Consider the following 17,618-nt stretch of genomic DNA (forward strand, 5'->3'; position numbering starts at 1 on the left):
ATGTTCCACACTTATTTTCAAGGTGTCTGAATAGGAGAACACCTTCATCCCTGCAGAAATCACCTTTGCTTCCAGTAATATCAAGGTGGAAGAGAAAAGGAAAAGGTTTGGTGTTAATTACTTGGACTGGACAATCCATGCCAAGAGAGGGCCTAACCAATATCCTTGCATCCTGTCACCCAGAAAGGAAAGCACAGCTCACATTTACTGAGGACACACTATTTTGGATGGTGTGCTTAGGCCTTTACAAATGCACAAGGAATAAACAGTGGGCCTGGAGTGAGCTGTGGAAGGAGGCAGTAGATCTACCCCAGGCTGAGCACATGGATAAGGAGAAAACTCTCTGGAGAGGAAGCACATGGTGGGTACCAGCTAACAGAATGGCCTGTAGGCACTTGTAAAGCAGACCATGAAGAAATTCCAGGAAACCATGGGAAAGGGAGGCATTTTACAAGTGAGGCCAGAGATTCTGCAAAGTTCAAATAGAAGCTCTAGATTGTTCATATCAATTGCCTTCGCCTGCATGCACTGACCAGAAAACCTGGTGACCTTCAGGTTAAAGGTATACCATCTTTAATCTTTAGGGCAGCTGAGATATTATTCCAGTTTGATTCTAAAAAAAGCTGGAGTAAACCCAGCACAAGTAGTAGCCATCTGCATATCACTTTATAGCTCATCTCAGGTGGCCCCGGTCAGGTTACAAGTGGCAGATGACCTTGGCTGGCACCTCCAAGGAGGCTCCAGAGCCAGCACACCTGGTAGACAGCTTCAGACCATGATGAAGCACCACTCAACCACCTCCACAAGCAACATACTCAAAGGGCAGACTCAGCAGCACCAGAGCCCCATTGAAGTGAGACCTGCTCTGTGCGTTCAACCACTGCACAGCATATATTCCACAGTGATCCAGGCCAGTTTTCATAGCCAACTGGCCTAGGAGTAAATCCCTTTCCCATTGATGTGCCAACAACAGTCAAGACTCAACTACAACAGAAGGGTGCACACAACCCACATAGAGGGTATACTTGGGGTGGCCAGCTCAGGTTACTGGCGAAGCTGAGCTATTGGATCCTGCAGGACACCTACTACATAAGGCCCCTCTACAAAGCCCAAAAGATATAGCAGCTCTGTGTAGAAACAAACACAGGGAGGCTGCCAAAATTAGGAAACAAACAAACATGTCCCAAATGAAAGGACAGAACAAAACTCCAGAAAAAGAATGAAATAAAATGGAAACAAGTAATCTACAAGGTATATAGTTCAAAACCCTGGTTATAAGGATGCTCAGTGAACTTAGGGAAGAGTAGAGGAACAAAAATATAGGAAACATTAAAAAACACTCAGAAATTAAAGACACACTAACTGAAATAAAGAATACATTATAGGACATGGTGAGTATCTCCTGTATACACCTGCAGCCATGCCATCCAAGGGTCCTCTGCAGTCCATGAAGGCCTTCCATTGCAAGAAGATGGCCACAGCCATGGCGCACTGGGAATGGGGCAACAGCCTCATCAAGGTGAATGGGAAGCCCCTGGAGATGATAAATTCACATACACTGCAATACAAGCTACTGGAACTTGTTCTGCTCCTGGGGAAGGAGCAATTGCCATAGTGAACATCCAAATTCATGTAAAAGGTGGTGGTCATGTGGCCCAGACTGGTCATGTCAGTCCATTTCCAAAGCCCTGGTGGCCTATTACCAGAAATATGTGGACAGGGCTTCCAAGAAGGAGATCAAAGACAACCTCATCCAGAGTGACCAGATCCTGCTGGTAGCTGATCCTCATCACTGCTAACCACCAGAAATCCTACTGATAAGCCCATCAGGGTACACCTTTATAATAAATAATGGTCTTGGGATAAAAAAAAAGAATACATTACAGGAAATCCACAGTAGAGTAGATGAAGCAGAGGATCAAATCAGTGATTTGGAAGATAGGGAAGCCAAAAACACTCAGTTAGAACAGCAAAAAGAATAAAGAACTTTTTAAAATGAGGAATAGTGTAAGGAACCCTCTGGCACAACTTCGAGTGTACCAACATTCTCATCAAAGCATTGCTAAAAGGAGAAGAGAGAGAGTAAGAAACTGAAAATCTAAAATTAATGACAGCCCTGACTGGTGTGGCTCTGTTGGTTGGGCATCATCTCACAGGGTGAGGGGTCACTGGGTCAATTGCCATTCAGGGCATATGCCTGGGTTATGGTTAGGTCCTTGGTCAGGGTACATGCCAGAGGCAGCCGATCAATGTTTCCCTCTTGCATGGATGCTTCTCTCCATCTCTCCCATTTCCTTATCTCCAAAAATAAATAAATAAAATATTTTTAAAATTAATTAATTAGTTAATTAATTAAGTTAGTGGCAGAAAACTTCCCTAACCTGGTGAAGGAAATACATACACAAGTCCAGGAAGCACAGAGAGTCCCAAACAAGATGAATCCAAAGAGGCCCACACCAAGACACACTATAACTAAAATGCCAAATGTTAAAGACAAAGAATCTTAAAAGCAGCAACAGAGAAACAAGGAAGCTTGCATAAGACTATCAGCTGGTTTCTCAACAGAAACATTGCAGACCAGAAAGGATTAGCATGAAATATTCAACATGATGAAAAGAAAGGACCTGCAATCAAGATTAGTCTACCAGGCAATGCTATCATTTAGAATCAAAGAGGAGATAAAAAGCTTCCCAGATAGGAAAAATCTAAAGAAGTTCATCACCACCAAACCAGTAACACAAGATATGTTAAAGAGATTTCTTTAAGAAGAAGGAAAAAGATAAAAAATATGAATAATAAAATAGCAATAAAAACATACTTTAAATGCAAAGAAGTTAAATGCTCTAATCAAAAGACATGCAGTGGCTTAATGGATAACAAAACAAGACTCTTATATATGCTGTCTACACTTCAGATTGAAAGACACACACAGACTGAAAGTAAAGGGATGGAAAATGATATTTCATGAAAATGGGAACAGAAAAAAAAAGCTGGGGTAGCAACTTATACCAGGCAAAATGGCCTTTAAAACAAAGGCTATAACAATAGACAAGGAAGGATCCAGCAATTCCACATCTGGATATTTATCTGAAATCCCAAAACACAAATTGAAAAAACATATATCCGTGTGTTGATTGCAACATTATTTACAATACTGAAGTATGAAAGCAACCCAAGTGTCCATCAATAGATGAGTGGATGAAGAAGTGGTGCATACATACAGCAGAATATGACTCAGCTGTAAAAGAAAACGAAGTCTTGCCATCTGCACCAACATGGATGGGCTTAAAGGGTATTGTACATAGTGAAATAATTCAGACAGAGAAATACAAATGCCAGATAATTTCACTTATAGGTGGAATCTAAAAAACAATATAAATGAATAAGCAGAACAGAAACAGACTCATAGATATAGAGAACATTTTGACCATTGCCAAATGGGAGGAGTGTTGGAAGATGGGTGAAAAAGGTAAAGGGATTAAAAAGTACAAATTGGTAGTTACAGAATAGTCATGGGGATGTAAAATACAGCATAGGGAATATAGTCACTAATATTATAATAACTATGTGTGGTGTCAGGTGAGTACTAGATTTACTGGGGTGATCACTTTCACTTACTAAGTTATATAATGTCTAATCACTACGTTATACACCTAAAACTGATATAATATTGTACATCAACTGTAATTGAAAAATAAAAAAATACTTAAAAGAAAAAGAAAGCTGGAGTGCAGAGAACTTATGAAATCTGGAGATACTCATCAAGATGCAGCTGTGATGCGTTGAATAGGTGCGACCGAAGGATAGCTCCTTTACTGCCATTAGTGCTAAGATTAAACATTTACTAACTACATGTGCCAAGCATTGTGAGAAAAGTTGGTGATACCAATAGAAATAAGTCTTTATCTCTGACTCTAAGGGCTTGTCATCTAGTTGGGAATGAACAAGAGGCTATCCCAGCAACTATAACTTAATTACCACTGATTCCATCATCTGACGTGATTCTTATTATCTGGAAGGATCAGGGTTTGGGGACCATATTAGTTATGATTAAATACAGCTGTGTGTAATGGAATATCTAAATAATAATACTAAGATAAACATTTATCTTCCATTCACATAAAATAGGTAGGTGGCTCCTTGATCTCAGGGCCACTGGTTTTCCCCTCTTTCTGCTCCACTCTTCCCAGTATGAAGCTTCTATCTTAAATATTTTCTAATGCTCCAAGACAGATGCTAAAAACTCTTTTCTAACTTGTAAGGAGCACTTCCTCCACTCATCTCTTTTAGTATGAATGTTACTAAGGATCTATAATCCTGTTTTTTCTCTACACTCTCCCATCCCTGTCCCCCAAGTTCATCCATCTTAATGCTAAAGCTACCATTTTTGTACACATACATTCCAAATCTCTCCATCTCTAAACTCCACTTTAGAATCACATTTTCATCATGGGACATTAACAGAAGGCTCTAAGGTTAAGGGTCAAAAAGTGGCATGTCCAAATATAACATAATATTGCACCTCTACAAGCAGAAGTTGTCCCTGCTCTTGAGTCCTTTGTCTCTGCCTTCAGTATCACCACCCAACAATTTCCTCAAACAACCAGTGTGTTTTGCTCATTCTCTTTCATGCCCCCTAACACACATGTACACACGTACACACCCCTAATTGGTCATAACCATTCACCCTTCAGATTCTCTCAAATACTTTCTTCTTCTGAGCCTCCTGCCCCCACCCCAGCTTAGGGGGTCATTATACATCATTTGAATTAATACCATCTTCTCCTTGCTTGTTTCCTTGTCTTTGTTCATTCAGTAGTTCAATAAACATTCATTTGCAAGCTGACTGCGTTGGGCCCTACTCTGGCCTCTCTCTGTCCTAGCAGTAGAACCTCCTACTGCTTCCAGTTATATTTCTTGAGTTCAGATCTGACTCTGTTACTGTCCTTGTTTTAAAATCTCTGGATAGGATCAAGTACAAACCTGTTAGAATGGCTCTTTATGGTTGGACTTTCACTCCCTGCTCACACCCCTGTCTAGGGGTATGGTGAAAAGCCCACGGATTGTGCATCTCTCTTATACCCCACTGCAGGTACCCTCCACTCCCAGATCTTGTATTGAGGTCTTTAGAGCAGGAGATAAGCACACACACAGAGAACTCTGCCACACTTTGTGGCAAAATCTATGGGCTTTTTACCACATTTCTTTCCTATGATTGAATTAAGTAATAGGAAATATTTTATTTTTTTATTTTATTTTTTATTTTATTTTAGAACCCTTAGATAAACACTTAAAAGGAAATAACACCTTTTAACATGCAGCTCTTAATGATCCACTTTTTAAGGAGTAGCTCCCAGACACAGTCCTCATCCTCTGGCAGATCAGGTGCTCTCCTACTTGTCTACTCAATTTAATAGGCTGCTCTCCTGGGGCGGGGGGGTGTGGAATGGGGCATGGGGTGTTGTCTGAGTCACCATTGGCCTGGCCTCCATTGAGAGCTTCTGCTTGTGGCGGTGCAACATTATGTCATATTTGGACATGTCACTTTTTAACCCTTAACCTTAGAGCCTTCTGCTGATGTCCCATGATGAAATGTGATTTTAAAGTGGGAGAGAGATTAAGAATTTATGTGTACATAATTTCCACTCCATTTCTTTAAGCCAGAAAGAGCAGAAATGGTCACCAATAATTCCAGGACATATGTACACCATGAAAAGGCCTAGATGACAATCCCTAGCCTTGAGCTACCAGTGGGTTCATCCAACTCCTGCAGAGGGCAACATTGGAATTGCCTTGAATGAGATGGTCTTGCCTCTGTGAGGGAACAGGAGAAACTCTTCAGGAGGTTTGTGTACCTACAGATCTGCCATTCACTCAGCACACTCATTGAGCTCCTGTGACGATTCAGTCACTGGGAAGGCTATATTGGCTTGAAGAGTCCCTGCAGGTCAGTTACCTGGCACCAAGCTCCTAAGTGGCTAGGAGTATTAAACAGGCAAACTAGGGAAGTCCTCTTAACTCCCGAGTCAAGAATCTTCCATTTGTTTGTTTGTTTGTTTGTTTGTTTATCCAGCAAAGATATACTGAACTACTATGTGCCAGGAACTGTTCTGAGTTGGGGTACAGTGATGCACAAGATAAACAAATATGCTGGTCCACGGTGGAGCATATATTTCAGTAGGTATAGGGGTGTGTGTGGTGAGAGTGAGAAAACATAAAAATAAACGAGTAAAAGACACAGAATATTGGAAGGTATTTATAAAGCAAGGAAGCAGACTGGGTTGTGTGAGGGAAGAGGAGTGATATTTTTAAAGGGGGCTGTTGGCCTCCCTGAGAAAGCATTTGAAGAAATATGAGCAGGTCAGGGAACAAAGACACTCTCCCTCCTTATTTGCTCAATTTTTGCAGCAAATATCTCAGAGCTACATTTCCAGGAGAAAAACGGTGTGTTTTCTCTACCAACAGGAAAGAAGGCAGTATGAAAAAGAAGAAAAGACCGGGACAAGAGAAATTATTCCATGTCGAACACTCCCTGATGGACACTTGAAAACCAGCTCCCAGGGCACAGCAGTGCCCACCAGGCCGAGCGGCTCCCCGGGGCCCCTCTCTCAGGCTGACAGGCTAATCCTGCCGCCCACTCCTACCCCGACCCGCCCTCGGGGACGTTTGCTCGGGAGAGTCAAGTTCACTCCGCCGACACCTGCCGGGGAGGAGCTTTGAACGCGACTGCACTGCAGCCGCCCTAGGGTCCCGGGGAAGCCGACCCCAGGCTCGGAGGGCAGCGGCCGAACACCAGGACCTGAGCGGCGGCCACGAGCTTGGGCTGCGGAGACAGGGCGCTGGACACCTGGCCCGGCTCTCGCCCCTCGCCCGACGGCGCCCTATCCCATGTCCTGCGGAGCCGGCCTTCTCGGCAGGCAGAGAACTTTCTCTCCTGAAATCACCAAACCCGCCCCCCCCCCCGGTTCGCACCCCGCGTCCGGAACCGCCGAGCAGGGAGCCCCTCCGGCCGCAGCCCGTGGGGCCGGGAGACGCCGCCTCAGCGGGCGCCCTTCCCAGGCCTCCGGGCAACCCTCGCAGAGACCGCGCTGGCCGGCCCCGGGTCTCTCCCGCGCCGAGTTGCCCAACAAACCATTTAAACATTTCGGCACAAAACCGGATTCATTGTGGGCCGCACATTAAAAAGTGTTATTCGCTTTGAAGTTTTTGTCTAATGGCTCTAAACTGAAAGAAAATGTTTTCCTATTACTTAATTCAATCATAGCGAAGAAACTTGGTAAAAAGCCCACGGATTTTGCCCCAAAGTGTGACAGAGTTCTCTTTGTGTGCGCTTATCCTCCGCTGTCACACACTTTAATTCGCCTCTCTTTATCTGGCATTCAAAACTTTCTTCAATGACATTCAATAAGGTCCAGAAGCTGGAGGAGGAAAAAAAAACTGGCTACCCCCCCCCCGCCCGCCCCCCAGATATTCTTTCCCAGTAGCTTTGGCTTTGCTCGCATTCAGGGGCCCTTAACCCTTTCCCTCCCCAGGCGAGGGCAGCGGCTCCCGGCTCCAGACGCTGCGGTCGCCCCTTTCGCCCCTCGGGCTCCGCCCGTACCCCAACGCCTCTCGCGCCCGCCTCTGCCCCTCGGGGAGGCCCTCCCCTGGCCGCGGTTCACGGCCTCGGTTCAGTACCAGCGGTCCCGGGCAGCCCGAATTTCCCCGAGAGCCGTTACAACCAGCGTGAGGCTTCACCAATACAGGCGGCGTGGTTTGCTACCAACCACCCTGGCGCGAGGAGCCTTGGGGGGCACGTAACGGCGATGCAGGCAGCAGTGACCCCCACCCCGCCCCGCGCCGAACAATCAAGGAAGCTTTGGTCCCTTACTGGACCTGCTAGATAACAGGGTGTTTCCCCCACCGCCCCTCTCCCGTTTCTAGAACCGGCTACGTTCTGGCAAACGCAGTCTCTTTGCTTTTTAATCGGTTATAATTTGTTACTGGGGTTATTGCTAAGATTTCGTCCGTGATGAAAACCCATGAGCACGGCTTGGTTTGGGGCAGTCTTCCTGCGGTGCACCGACTCCCTCTCCATTTCTCACAGTTCTATTCAGAGAACGCCGACCGCAGTGACTTGGTTCCAATAAAAGCGAAAGTAAACGACTTCCGTGGAAAGTCCCGGGTTGTAAACTCGAAATATTTATGCTAATTTCCCATTGTATGGAAAAGGCTCCTGCGTAAAGCTTTGAGCCCGCTGATGATTTAAAAAGCTGTAGCTGTGGACACAGCTCCAAGTGTTTGAAGTTGTTTAACCATTGTGTGGCCAGAAAGAAGAGTGACGCGGCAGGAGAAGGTCTGGCGGAGAGGGGAGCTCGTTGGGGGTGGGCCATGGCAGCAGAGCTGAGCATACAAACGCCCTTCGCGCCGCTCCCGAGAGGCGCACTTCGGGAGAGCCGTGGTTTCCCAGCGCACCCGCCAGTCTACGGGGTGCGCACGAGTGGAAAAGACGCTGCAGAGAGCTTTTACACTCGCCAGTCCGCGGGTGGAGGGGACGGGGCTGCGAGATCTCCATCCTCGAGGTCTAGGCTCTCATTTCCCATCCCTTGTCTCTAGCCCTGACTCTCAGCGGCTGATTTGCTCTTTACATCCACGGCCCTGACGGGTGAAAGTGCTGGTAGACAAGCATCTGCGTAACAAAGACTGGGCGTTATAGGCAACATCAAAGTTAAGACTAATTGAGAAGCTTAGAGAAAACAGGGAGAGCGATGGGGCTAGTCCTGGGTAAGGAATATCTAGTCCTTCTCCTGTCTCCCCAGCGGTGCCTCCCCCCTGCAAGAGCCCGTGTCCTCCTCCTGCTTCCAGGCACAGAGAGAGGGCAAGAGATTCCACAGGTGGAAATGGCAGTCCGGCGGTAGGGACGTCCTCGGGGAGCACAGCGCTGAACTGAGCGCACCGAGTGGAGGCAGCATGATCTTGGAGGACAGGGTGAGGCGAAAGAAGGAAAGGGACGGGGACGAAGTGCGCAGAGAAGATTGGGGTGTGCGTTCTTGGAGATCTGTGGGAGCAAGGCAGCAACGGAGGGGGGTGCAAAATCAGTAAGATAAACAGGCCGATGGCCAATGCAGAGCCAAAGGGAATGAGGAATAAAGAGAAAGAAAAGAATATTAAATCGTAGGAAAATGAGAAAATAAACCCGCAAAAGGAAGAGGAGGGGCGAGGGCGCCTGTTACGGCGTGGGTGGGGTTGACAAGAATAGAGTACATTATGCAGTTCATTTAGTTAACAAGTGAAATAATGAGGAAGCGTGCAGAGTGAATGCCAAGAGAAAAGGCACAAAAACCCTATTGAGAGGCCCGGGCCGCTCCTGGCGTAGCCCATCACATGGCAATAGTCCTATTTAAGCGGCGCCGCCGGCGCCTTTCAGCACCACTAGCGCTGGCCAGCACCCCGCTCTCTCTGGGCGGTGCCCACTGCTGCAGCGGCGGCGGCTTCAGCCTCGGCTTCAGAGGTGCTTTCTGCCTTCCGGGAAGAGGCAGCTGCGCGCGGCCGCCGCCCGTGGAAGTGCGTGGAGACCCCCGAAGTCAGCGAGGCTCAGGGAGCGGGCTGGCGGCCGGGCGACCGCGCAGTGGGGCCATGCCGCGCTCCTTCCTGGTGGACTCGCTAGTGCTGCGCGAGGCAGCTGAGAAAAAGGCGCCCGAGGGCAGCCCGCCTCCGCTCTTTCCGTACGCGGTGCCTTCGCCGCACGCACTGCACGGCCTTTCCCCGGGCGCCTGCCACGCGCGCAAGGCCGGGCTGCTGTGCGTGTGCCCGCTCTGCGTCACCGCCTCACAGCTGCACGGGCCCCCAGGGCCGCCCGCGCTGCCTCTGCTCAAGGCGTCCTTCCCGCCTTTCGGCTCTCAGTACTGCCACGCGCCCCTGGGCCGCCAGCACTCGGCAGGGCCCCCCGGGGTCGCCCACGGCCCCGCCGCCGCTGCTGCCGCCGCGGCGCTCTACCAGACCTCCTACCCGCTGCCTGACCCCAGGCAGTTCCACTGCATCTCCGTGGGTAAGCCCGGCCGCCGCGTGGGGCACAGCGTATAGGTGGCCCGATGAAAGTTGACGAGTCAGGGATGAGGGGTGAGGGACCCTAGGCGTTATGGGGCGATGAGAGTCCTGTCGGGACCCTGAGGGGGACACCGAAGGTGGTGTTGGGTTGGAGGACTAGGGAAGGACCCCGGGAGGGAGGGTGAAAGCAGAAGACCCGAGTCCTGAAGGGGACCCCCAGGAAGGAGCGAGGACTGGGATTCGGGGCGCTCTGTGAAGGAGTGCCAGGGCCGCGCGACTCCGGGAGGATCCGAGTCCCTTGGTTTGACAAGGAGGTGCCCGTGGTCACGCTGCTGTGCATCGTGTTCCGGGCGAAGAGGTGGGCGAGAGACAGCAGTCCTGGGACCCTAAAGGCCGCCTACCAGAAGACCGGGCCCGAAGCGCAGGGTCTGATCGCTTCCCTCTCTCACCCCCACTCCCCTCAGACAGCAGCTCCAACCAGCTGCCCAGCAGCAAGAGGATGCGCACCGCCTTCACCAGCACGCAGCTGCTGGAGCTGGAGCGCGAGTTCGCCTCTAACATGTACCTGTCCCGCCTGCGCCGCATCGAGATCGCGACCTACCTGAATCTGTCTGAGAAGCAGGTGAAGATTTGGTTCCAGAACCGCCGGGTGAAACACAAGAAGGAGGGTAAAGGCAGCAACCACCGCGGCAACGGCGGAAACTCCGGTGCCGGCGGGGGCGCACCGCAAGGCTGCAAGTGCGCGTCGCTGTCTTCAGCCAAGTGCTCGGAGGATGACGACGAAATGCCCATGTCTCCGTCTTCCTCGGGGAAAGATGACCGAGATCTCACGGTCACCCCCTAGGAGTATGTCTCCCCAGGTTGCCCACTCTAGGCCCTTCCTGCGCCTCAGAGACTGGTCCTGGGACTCAGCGCTGGGTCCTAGGCACTCGCTGCCAAGCGGTGACCACGCACGGATTTGGCACGGCTTCGCGGAGCCCCTTGGTCCTGGGCAGTGCCAAGCTTGGCAGAGAACGGACGCTGGTATCACCGCCCCGGGGTGATCGGACTCCAAGCTGTGAACACTGCAAGAACTCGAGTCCGTCTCGGCCGTGCGGTATAGCGGCCCCCGCGGGCACGCCGGCCCAGCGCCTTGCTGGCCGCCAGAGCCTCCTCGCCTACACTCTCTGAACTCGTTCAGGTGTCCTCGATTCCTCTGCTCTCCCCACTCTGAGTCAGACTCGGCCATTCATCCCTAGGATGCCTGTTCTGTTTCCTTCCTTCCTTCCTTCCTTCCTTCCTTCCTTCCTTCCTTCCTTCCTTCCTTCCTTCCTTCCTTCCTTCCGTTTTTCCCTCCCCACCTCTTCCCTGTGGTCGTCTGTCATTCATACATTTATGAACCCTTATACATTTATGAACCTCTGTTTTTTCCTTTTCCTCTCCCTCCCTCCCTCCCCCATCGAGGAGCCTCCTTCCGAGTTCAATCGACCCACTTGTCCTTAACCAGGCCTTGCTGTCCCTGAGGCTCCTGTACCAGAAATATGTTGCCCGTGATATTTGTGTCCGAGAAACCGATTTAACTTTGTTTTGGAGACGTTCTGCCTTCCCGTGGAGGTCCTGGAGAATCCTCCTCTGGAGAATCGTCTCTTACCCCAGACCCTAGACCCCGGCTCGCCTAGCTGTGTAACTGTTCCGTCTCTGTAACACCAGAATATATTTATTTATTTATTTATGTAAAAATTTTAAATAAACTTTCTTTCTTAGAAATCCACGTGACTCTGGACCTCCAGACCTCCAAGGGGACTGGACAGGCTCCTGCCGGGGTTAGAATTTCCCGCTGGGGCGGGGCAGGGAGGGGCCACGGGGCCGCGCTGTCACTCACCTCTCCTGATGCTCAACCCCACCGAGACTCTGGCCGCGTGCTCCCTGGTCTAGCTCCGGCCTGGTGCGCACACTCGGGGGAGGGCAGAGAGCTGAGCCCCAAGGGAAGCAGTGGCCCCTCCCCTCCTTGTGCCTTAGATCTTAACACCTGTAATGCCCCCTCCAGCCTGGGAACCTTTCGCACCCCTCGCCCTCTCTGTTTGGCTGTCCTGGCCTCTATCGCCAAGGGCAGAAATCATCCCGCTCCAGCTTGAGAGATCTGTCCTTCGCTGTGCTCCAAATGGTAACGATTTGTTAGAGACATTACCTGCGGGATGGTGGGGCCTCCTCTCGTGAAGGCCTCTCGCTTTGCTTTGAGGCCATTCCATTTGTCAGGACCGTGTTGGGCAGTGGTTCTGAGAACTCACAGCAGTCCGGCGCCAGAATCTCAACAGGGACGTTCTTAGGAATTCTTGTTACCATACCACAACCCCCTACAACTTAGAATCCACACTCTAGGCCCCCTTGTGAACAGGTGTGCGAGGGTGGGGGTGGCGTTGGGGGCGGTGAGGAGGAGGAGAGGGTTACCCGTGTTACTGGCACTAAAAGCAGGAGGAGGTTGGGGGGTTTCCGCAGAGATGCGGAGTGCTAGGCCACCCAAAGGAGGTATTTCCGCCGTTCAAAAAATTGGGTATGAGAAACAGCCTTTCTGGGTTCTCAAGAATCCTCAAGCCTCCCATACCTAGTCCTGGAGACTGGGACCACTTCTTCTGCCAGAAGTCCCACCCACCAGCACACACACACCCTGGGGACTGCTCAGACTGGGAGTAGGTAGGCAAATCAAACAAACACGTGTGTCTCTTTCAAGAGAAACATGCTCCAGTTCAGGTTAGCTCAACACGAATTAGGTTCGTTTCTAAAACCTTCAGTTTCCTTCAAATACAGCTGAGAGTGAGGTGCTCTCTCCAATCCCCTAGATAAAGGCAGGCATAATCTGACTCCCCACTGAGAGGTCACTCCAGTTTCTTTCTTGATCAAGGTGCCAGGGCTGCGCTGAACACAGAGGAGAGTCCGACCAGCCTCCCTCTCAGCACCTTCCCCCAATCTCCAGCGGTAGAACCAGTGTTTCCTGGAGGACCAGATCTCCACCCTCCCAGGAAGGGGTGTTGTGCCAACCTAAAGGAAGCCCAGGTGATTGTTGGCACACCGTGAACAGAATCCCAGCTAATGTTATCATCAGCGATTCTGACACTTTCTCAGTTTTGCTTGGCTGGCACGCTGCTCTAAGAGCTAGCCCTTTGGTGAGTGAATGAATGAAGTTTTGCATCCTTTGGCCCCAGTGACACCCACCAGTTTGCCTTTGACCCTGCAGCAGCAAGGCCCCCAGGGGACAGGTCCATGGTGAATCCGTGGGCTCATTTTGAGGCAGCTCCTTCTCTGGATTACAGAAGGGGGTGGTCAGATGCCCTGGGACAGGCTGTCTCCAGCTGTCAGTGACCGACCACTAAGACAGTTTCGGAGGTGGGCCTGCCAGGAAGCTGGGCTGGGGGTGAGGATGGTGTGCAGCAAGGACAGAGAGAGATAGAAATGGAACTTGGAGAGATGCGAAGAGGCTGAACCCTATATCCACCTAAAGCGTGTCCGCTCCCCGAATTCTTCCATTTTGCCACCCTATGCAGACCCCGCCCGTTTCCAGAGGAAGGCGCAGATCCACTGCTGCGCCCGGGGTCCACTCGGGTCCAGTTCTCTCCGGAGTGTGCCTTTCTTCCCTTCAGCTTTGTCTACCCAAGTTTTCATTTCCATGTCCTGCTCCCAGAAAACCAGCCTTTTCGCTCTCTGGCTGCCCGCCCTGGGAGCAGTGGGAGAAAGAAAACGCAGGCTCCTTGCAGCGGTCCCAATGGTTGACAAGGCGGTGACAGCAGCAGGCGCTGGGGAGCGTGGAGGCGGCTGCGGCGGGCGCAGGGCCTCTCCACATCCAGCGTGGGGTGCAGCGGTGCCGACCAGCTATTGGGTTCCAACAGGCTTCGACTCAAACACTCCTCACCCTGCCCTGTCTCTCCTTCGGGGATGATCCGCACCAGAGTCGCTCCTCCGCTGCCTGGTTTGGGATGAAGGCAACGGGCGCCTGCGTTGAGAAGCTACGAGAAAATGGAGCTTCTTATCTAGGAAGAGAGCAGCCAGTCTTTAAGACCACATTGTTTTGAGCTAGAATTTGGGACTTGCAAGAAAAATTGCGAAGTTAAAATCAGACAGAGTTATTAGGTTGGAATTTCTTGGAAATTATCATTTAGTGTAACTGATTCAGCTACAGACCTGAGTTTATGAGGGAGACGGTATCTTTCTTTTCTCCATGCAGTATAGTGCCTAGAAGTCTGGGCCTTAGCATCCAAGTGTCTGGCTTTTCAATCCATTTCCACCAGCTACTTACAAGTTGGGGAATCTTGGGCAAACCACTGGTTCTTCCTGGACCTCAGCTTCTTCATCTGTAAATGGGAATTTTGTTAATAGTTGCTTTGCAGGGTGGTTATGCAACATTATAGGATAGATTTCACATAAAACGCTAAGCACAATGCCTGCCAAATTCCAATAAATGTTAACCAATGCAGTTGTTGCTCTAGTTACTTGTGCCTATAGATGGGCCTGGGGCACAGTTGGCGCTGAATTATTTACTTAATGCTGAAAAGTGACCACTCACATACAGCCTTAGAGCAGAATCTGCCACAGAGGGTTGGAGCACACACACATGCCAACACCAGCAGGACACCTCCCCCACCCCAGAGTCAGTCATGGAGGGTGAGTAATGGCTCCTCCACTAAGCACTGCTCAGGCACTGGGAACCACTGGACTCCAAACAGGGATACTCTTTCCACCTTCACTTCAACCAGTTCCTCACCCTTTACACTGCTGCCATTTGGGGCCAAATAATTCTTCCTTGTGGGGGGTAGCTCGTGTGTTGTAGGGTATTCAGCAGCTTCCTTGGCCTCTACCCACTAGATGCAAGTATAGCACCCCTCCTTCCAGTTGTGACAACCAAAAATGTCCCTTGAAGGCTAAATCACTTTAGGCTGAGAACCACTGACTTAAGCTCATATATTTTCTGCTACAATTTGCCAGTCCACTGTGACTAGGATTTGGTAGCATCACTCTGAGTTCATCTTTCTACCTTTCCTTCACTTATCCTCCACTGAATACTCATACCTTCTACATCCAGGGTACTGGACTATGCTCCCAGGTGTGACAGAAAAGGAGAAAGGAGACAAAGAGAGCGGGGGCACTAGGAATGCCTGTGTGGTGCAAGCATGCTAGTTAGTCTGCATAGCCTTGGCTGGAAAGCAGGATCAGTTGGAGGCTTGCAGGGTGGGCAGAGTTTACTAGGTCCTTTCCAAAGCCACTGGGGCCTTTCCAAGAATATTCTGTCCATTTGTCTTGTGACCTGTAAGCAACTGGGTTCCCTTTTCAGTTATGACTGTGGGTGCCCACAAGGCCATCTCTTGGGGGAAAAGTATTTGGAGCCTGAGCTATCATCCCCACCCCCCAGTCACATGCACACGCACACCGCTCACCACCACTGTATGGATTTCTTGAAGCATCCCTATTGGTTTTGTCAATGCTTGGAAGTCTGAAACTAGAAATCAATTCCTTTTCACTAAGGCTTTCTGTGTTTGATTCAAACATATGTATAACCATTGAGAGTAGTAACCATTGAGCACCTCATTCACTTTTTCCAAGAGGAGACTCAGGAAGGGCAAAGGAGTAGAAGGGCCCTGAGAACCTAGGGATGTGGGAGAGATACAAAAGCAAGAAAAGGAGCCAGGGAAAAGGGAGGGTCTTCAAAGTCTCACTGGGATGGATGACATGTTGCCTAAGGTCATTGCCCAGACCCTAAACTACGGGTGAGTTAGTGTGCTCACTAGACTGCAGCAGACTCACTAGAATGCACTGTGGAAGTGGACTCACCCACAGCCAGACCCCACGAAGCAATAACCTCATGAACCCACGGCTTTCTCAGTCTTGTGTATGGTGATCAACAGAGTATTTTCTAATGCCAACATACTAATAAAAGTGTGTGTGTGTGTGTGTGTGTGTGTGTGTGTGTGTGTGTTGGAGAAGCTGAAACAAAAGAAAGGCAAAGAAGGCTGCTAAATCTCATAGGAGAACCAGGTTACCTGAGCTGAGTGCTCAGCTTTAGATGACCTGTCACTATGAATCCAAGTCCTGGTTCTAAAAGGCTCCTTTGAATCCACCAAAGAAATCCAGGGCTTTCAACTCGACAGCTTGCAGCCGGGTATCCATGCATCTGGCAGTGGTGGGTATTTCCAGCTCATGGGAAGAAGTGCCCTTGCAGTTCATTGGGAGGCATGGGACTCAACATCCATTTCAGGCAGGAGACAGTAAGGAAGGAGGTCACTCAGGAGTCCTACCCTGTGCTGCCACAGTCAGGGGGCAACTGATCAGACTGGGTGTGACCCTGCAGTGAGGAACTTCCCCACTGGGTGGGAGAGTGTGGGGGTGTTGAATCCTTGAGGGCAGGAACCACCTCTATTGGCTCACTATTCACAGAGAGATGCCACAGAGAGGCCACATCTCCTTGATTTCAGGATGTTATGAATTTCTGGAGTTGCTCTCTTATGGGCTGAATTGTGTTCCCTTTAAATTTACATGTTGAAGTCCTAACCCCCAGGACCTCATAGTGTAACTGTATTTAGCAATAGGCTCTTTGAAGAAGTAATCAACGTTCAGTGACTTTATATGGGTGGATCCTAATCCAATATGATTGGTGTCCTTATAATAGGATAAGAGACGCCAGGCATGAGTGCACACAGGACAGCTACTAGAGAGCATAGGGAGAAGGCATCATCTGCAAAGCAAGGAGAGAGGTCTCAGAAGAAACTAATCCTGCCAACACCTTGATCTGGGACCCTTAGCCTCCATACCTGAGAACAAATAAATTTATTTTGTTTAAACCCCTGCCCCCAGCCCAGCCTTCTGTATTTTGTATGGCAACCTAACAGGCTAATACAAATTCTGATCTGGATGAGAGCTCTCTAGGCCCCTCCATGGTAATGTAAGAATGTAAGAAGATTGTAGAAGAAAGAGCACTGACCTGGGAGTCAAGAACCTGAGTGAGGTCCAGCCCCAAGTATACCACTAACAAATTATATGACTTTGGATAAAGCATGATCTTCCTGGATCTCAGCCTCTTCTTCTCTAAAGTCAAGTGGTTAATTAACATTAGTGGCATTTTTTTTTGTCTGACCAGCATCCATTTCCCCTGTTTCTGATCAGTATCTAAATTTTGTTTTGTCAAATGTAAGTTGAGTTCTTGAAAAAAGCAGGCATCCATTGAGGTAGACATTTGCACATTGTAGGGGTTCTCCATACCAGGGTCCCACTTTCTACTGCAAGATCCAATAAGGACTAGGTATTTACTGCTAAGCCCCTTCTCCAGCAGGCCAGGCATAGGCAAAGGACCTGGGCCCAATGTTCCTCCCAGAAGTCTGAATCTAAGCACATATTTTCTCTGCCTGAGTTGTGTGGCAATCCTGAGGCTGTGGACAGGGGTGGCACTTGAATGAATACTGTGACTTGAGGTCCCAGTACAACACAGGAAGAGGCAGCTGGGCATCTGGAAGGGAAGAAGGGCTATTGAGTAAACAAAACTATATGAGGTCTGTCTAGAAAAAGTCCAGTCATTGTTAATATATTAAGAATGGGGAGTTCTGGCTAAGATGGTAGCGTAGGTAGAAACCCTT

General features: G+C 49.7%; 1 protein-coding gene and 1 pseudogene across 1 annotated transcript; both read left to right on the forward strand.

The window, feature by feature from the left end:
- The first annotated feature begins 1,420 nt into the window (after nt 1-1,420).
- On the forward strand, nt 1,421-1,799 carry LOC123822681 (annotated as a pseudogene).
- Nucleotides 1,800-9,615: 7,816 nt separating this feature from the next.
- GSX1 (GS homeobox 1) lies at nt 9,616-10,870 on the forward strand. The gene is made up of 2 exons (XM_045844725.1): nt 9,616-10,027; nt 10,491-10,870. Exons 1-2 carry the CDS (start codon nt 9,616-9,618, stop codon nt 10,868-10,870), a joined length of 792 nt encoding a protein of 263 aa, XP_045700681.1.
- The last annotated feature ends 6,748 nt before the right edge of the window (nt 10,871-17,618 follow it).

This window comes from Phyllostomus hastatus, unplaced genomic scaffold (genome assembly GCF_019186645.2).
Source record: "Phyllostomus hastatus isolate PE091 unplaced genomic scaffold, TTU_PhHast_1.1 phas_contig_41, whole genome shotgun sequence".
Lineage (NCBI taxonomy): Eukaryota > Metazoa > Chordata > Mammalia > Chiroptera > Phyllostomidae > Phyllostomus > Phyllostomus hastatus.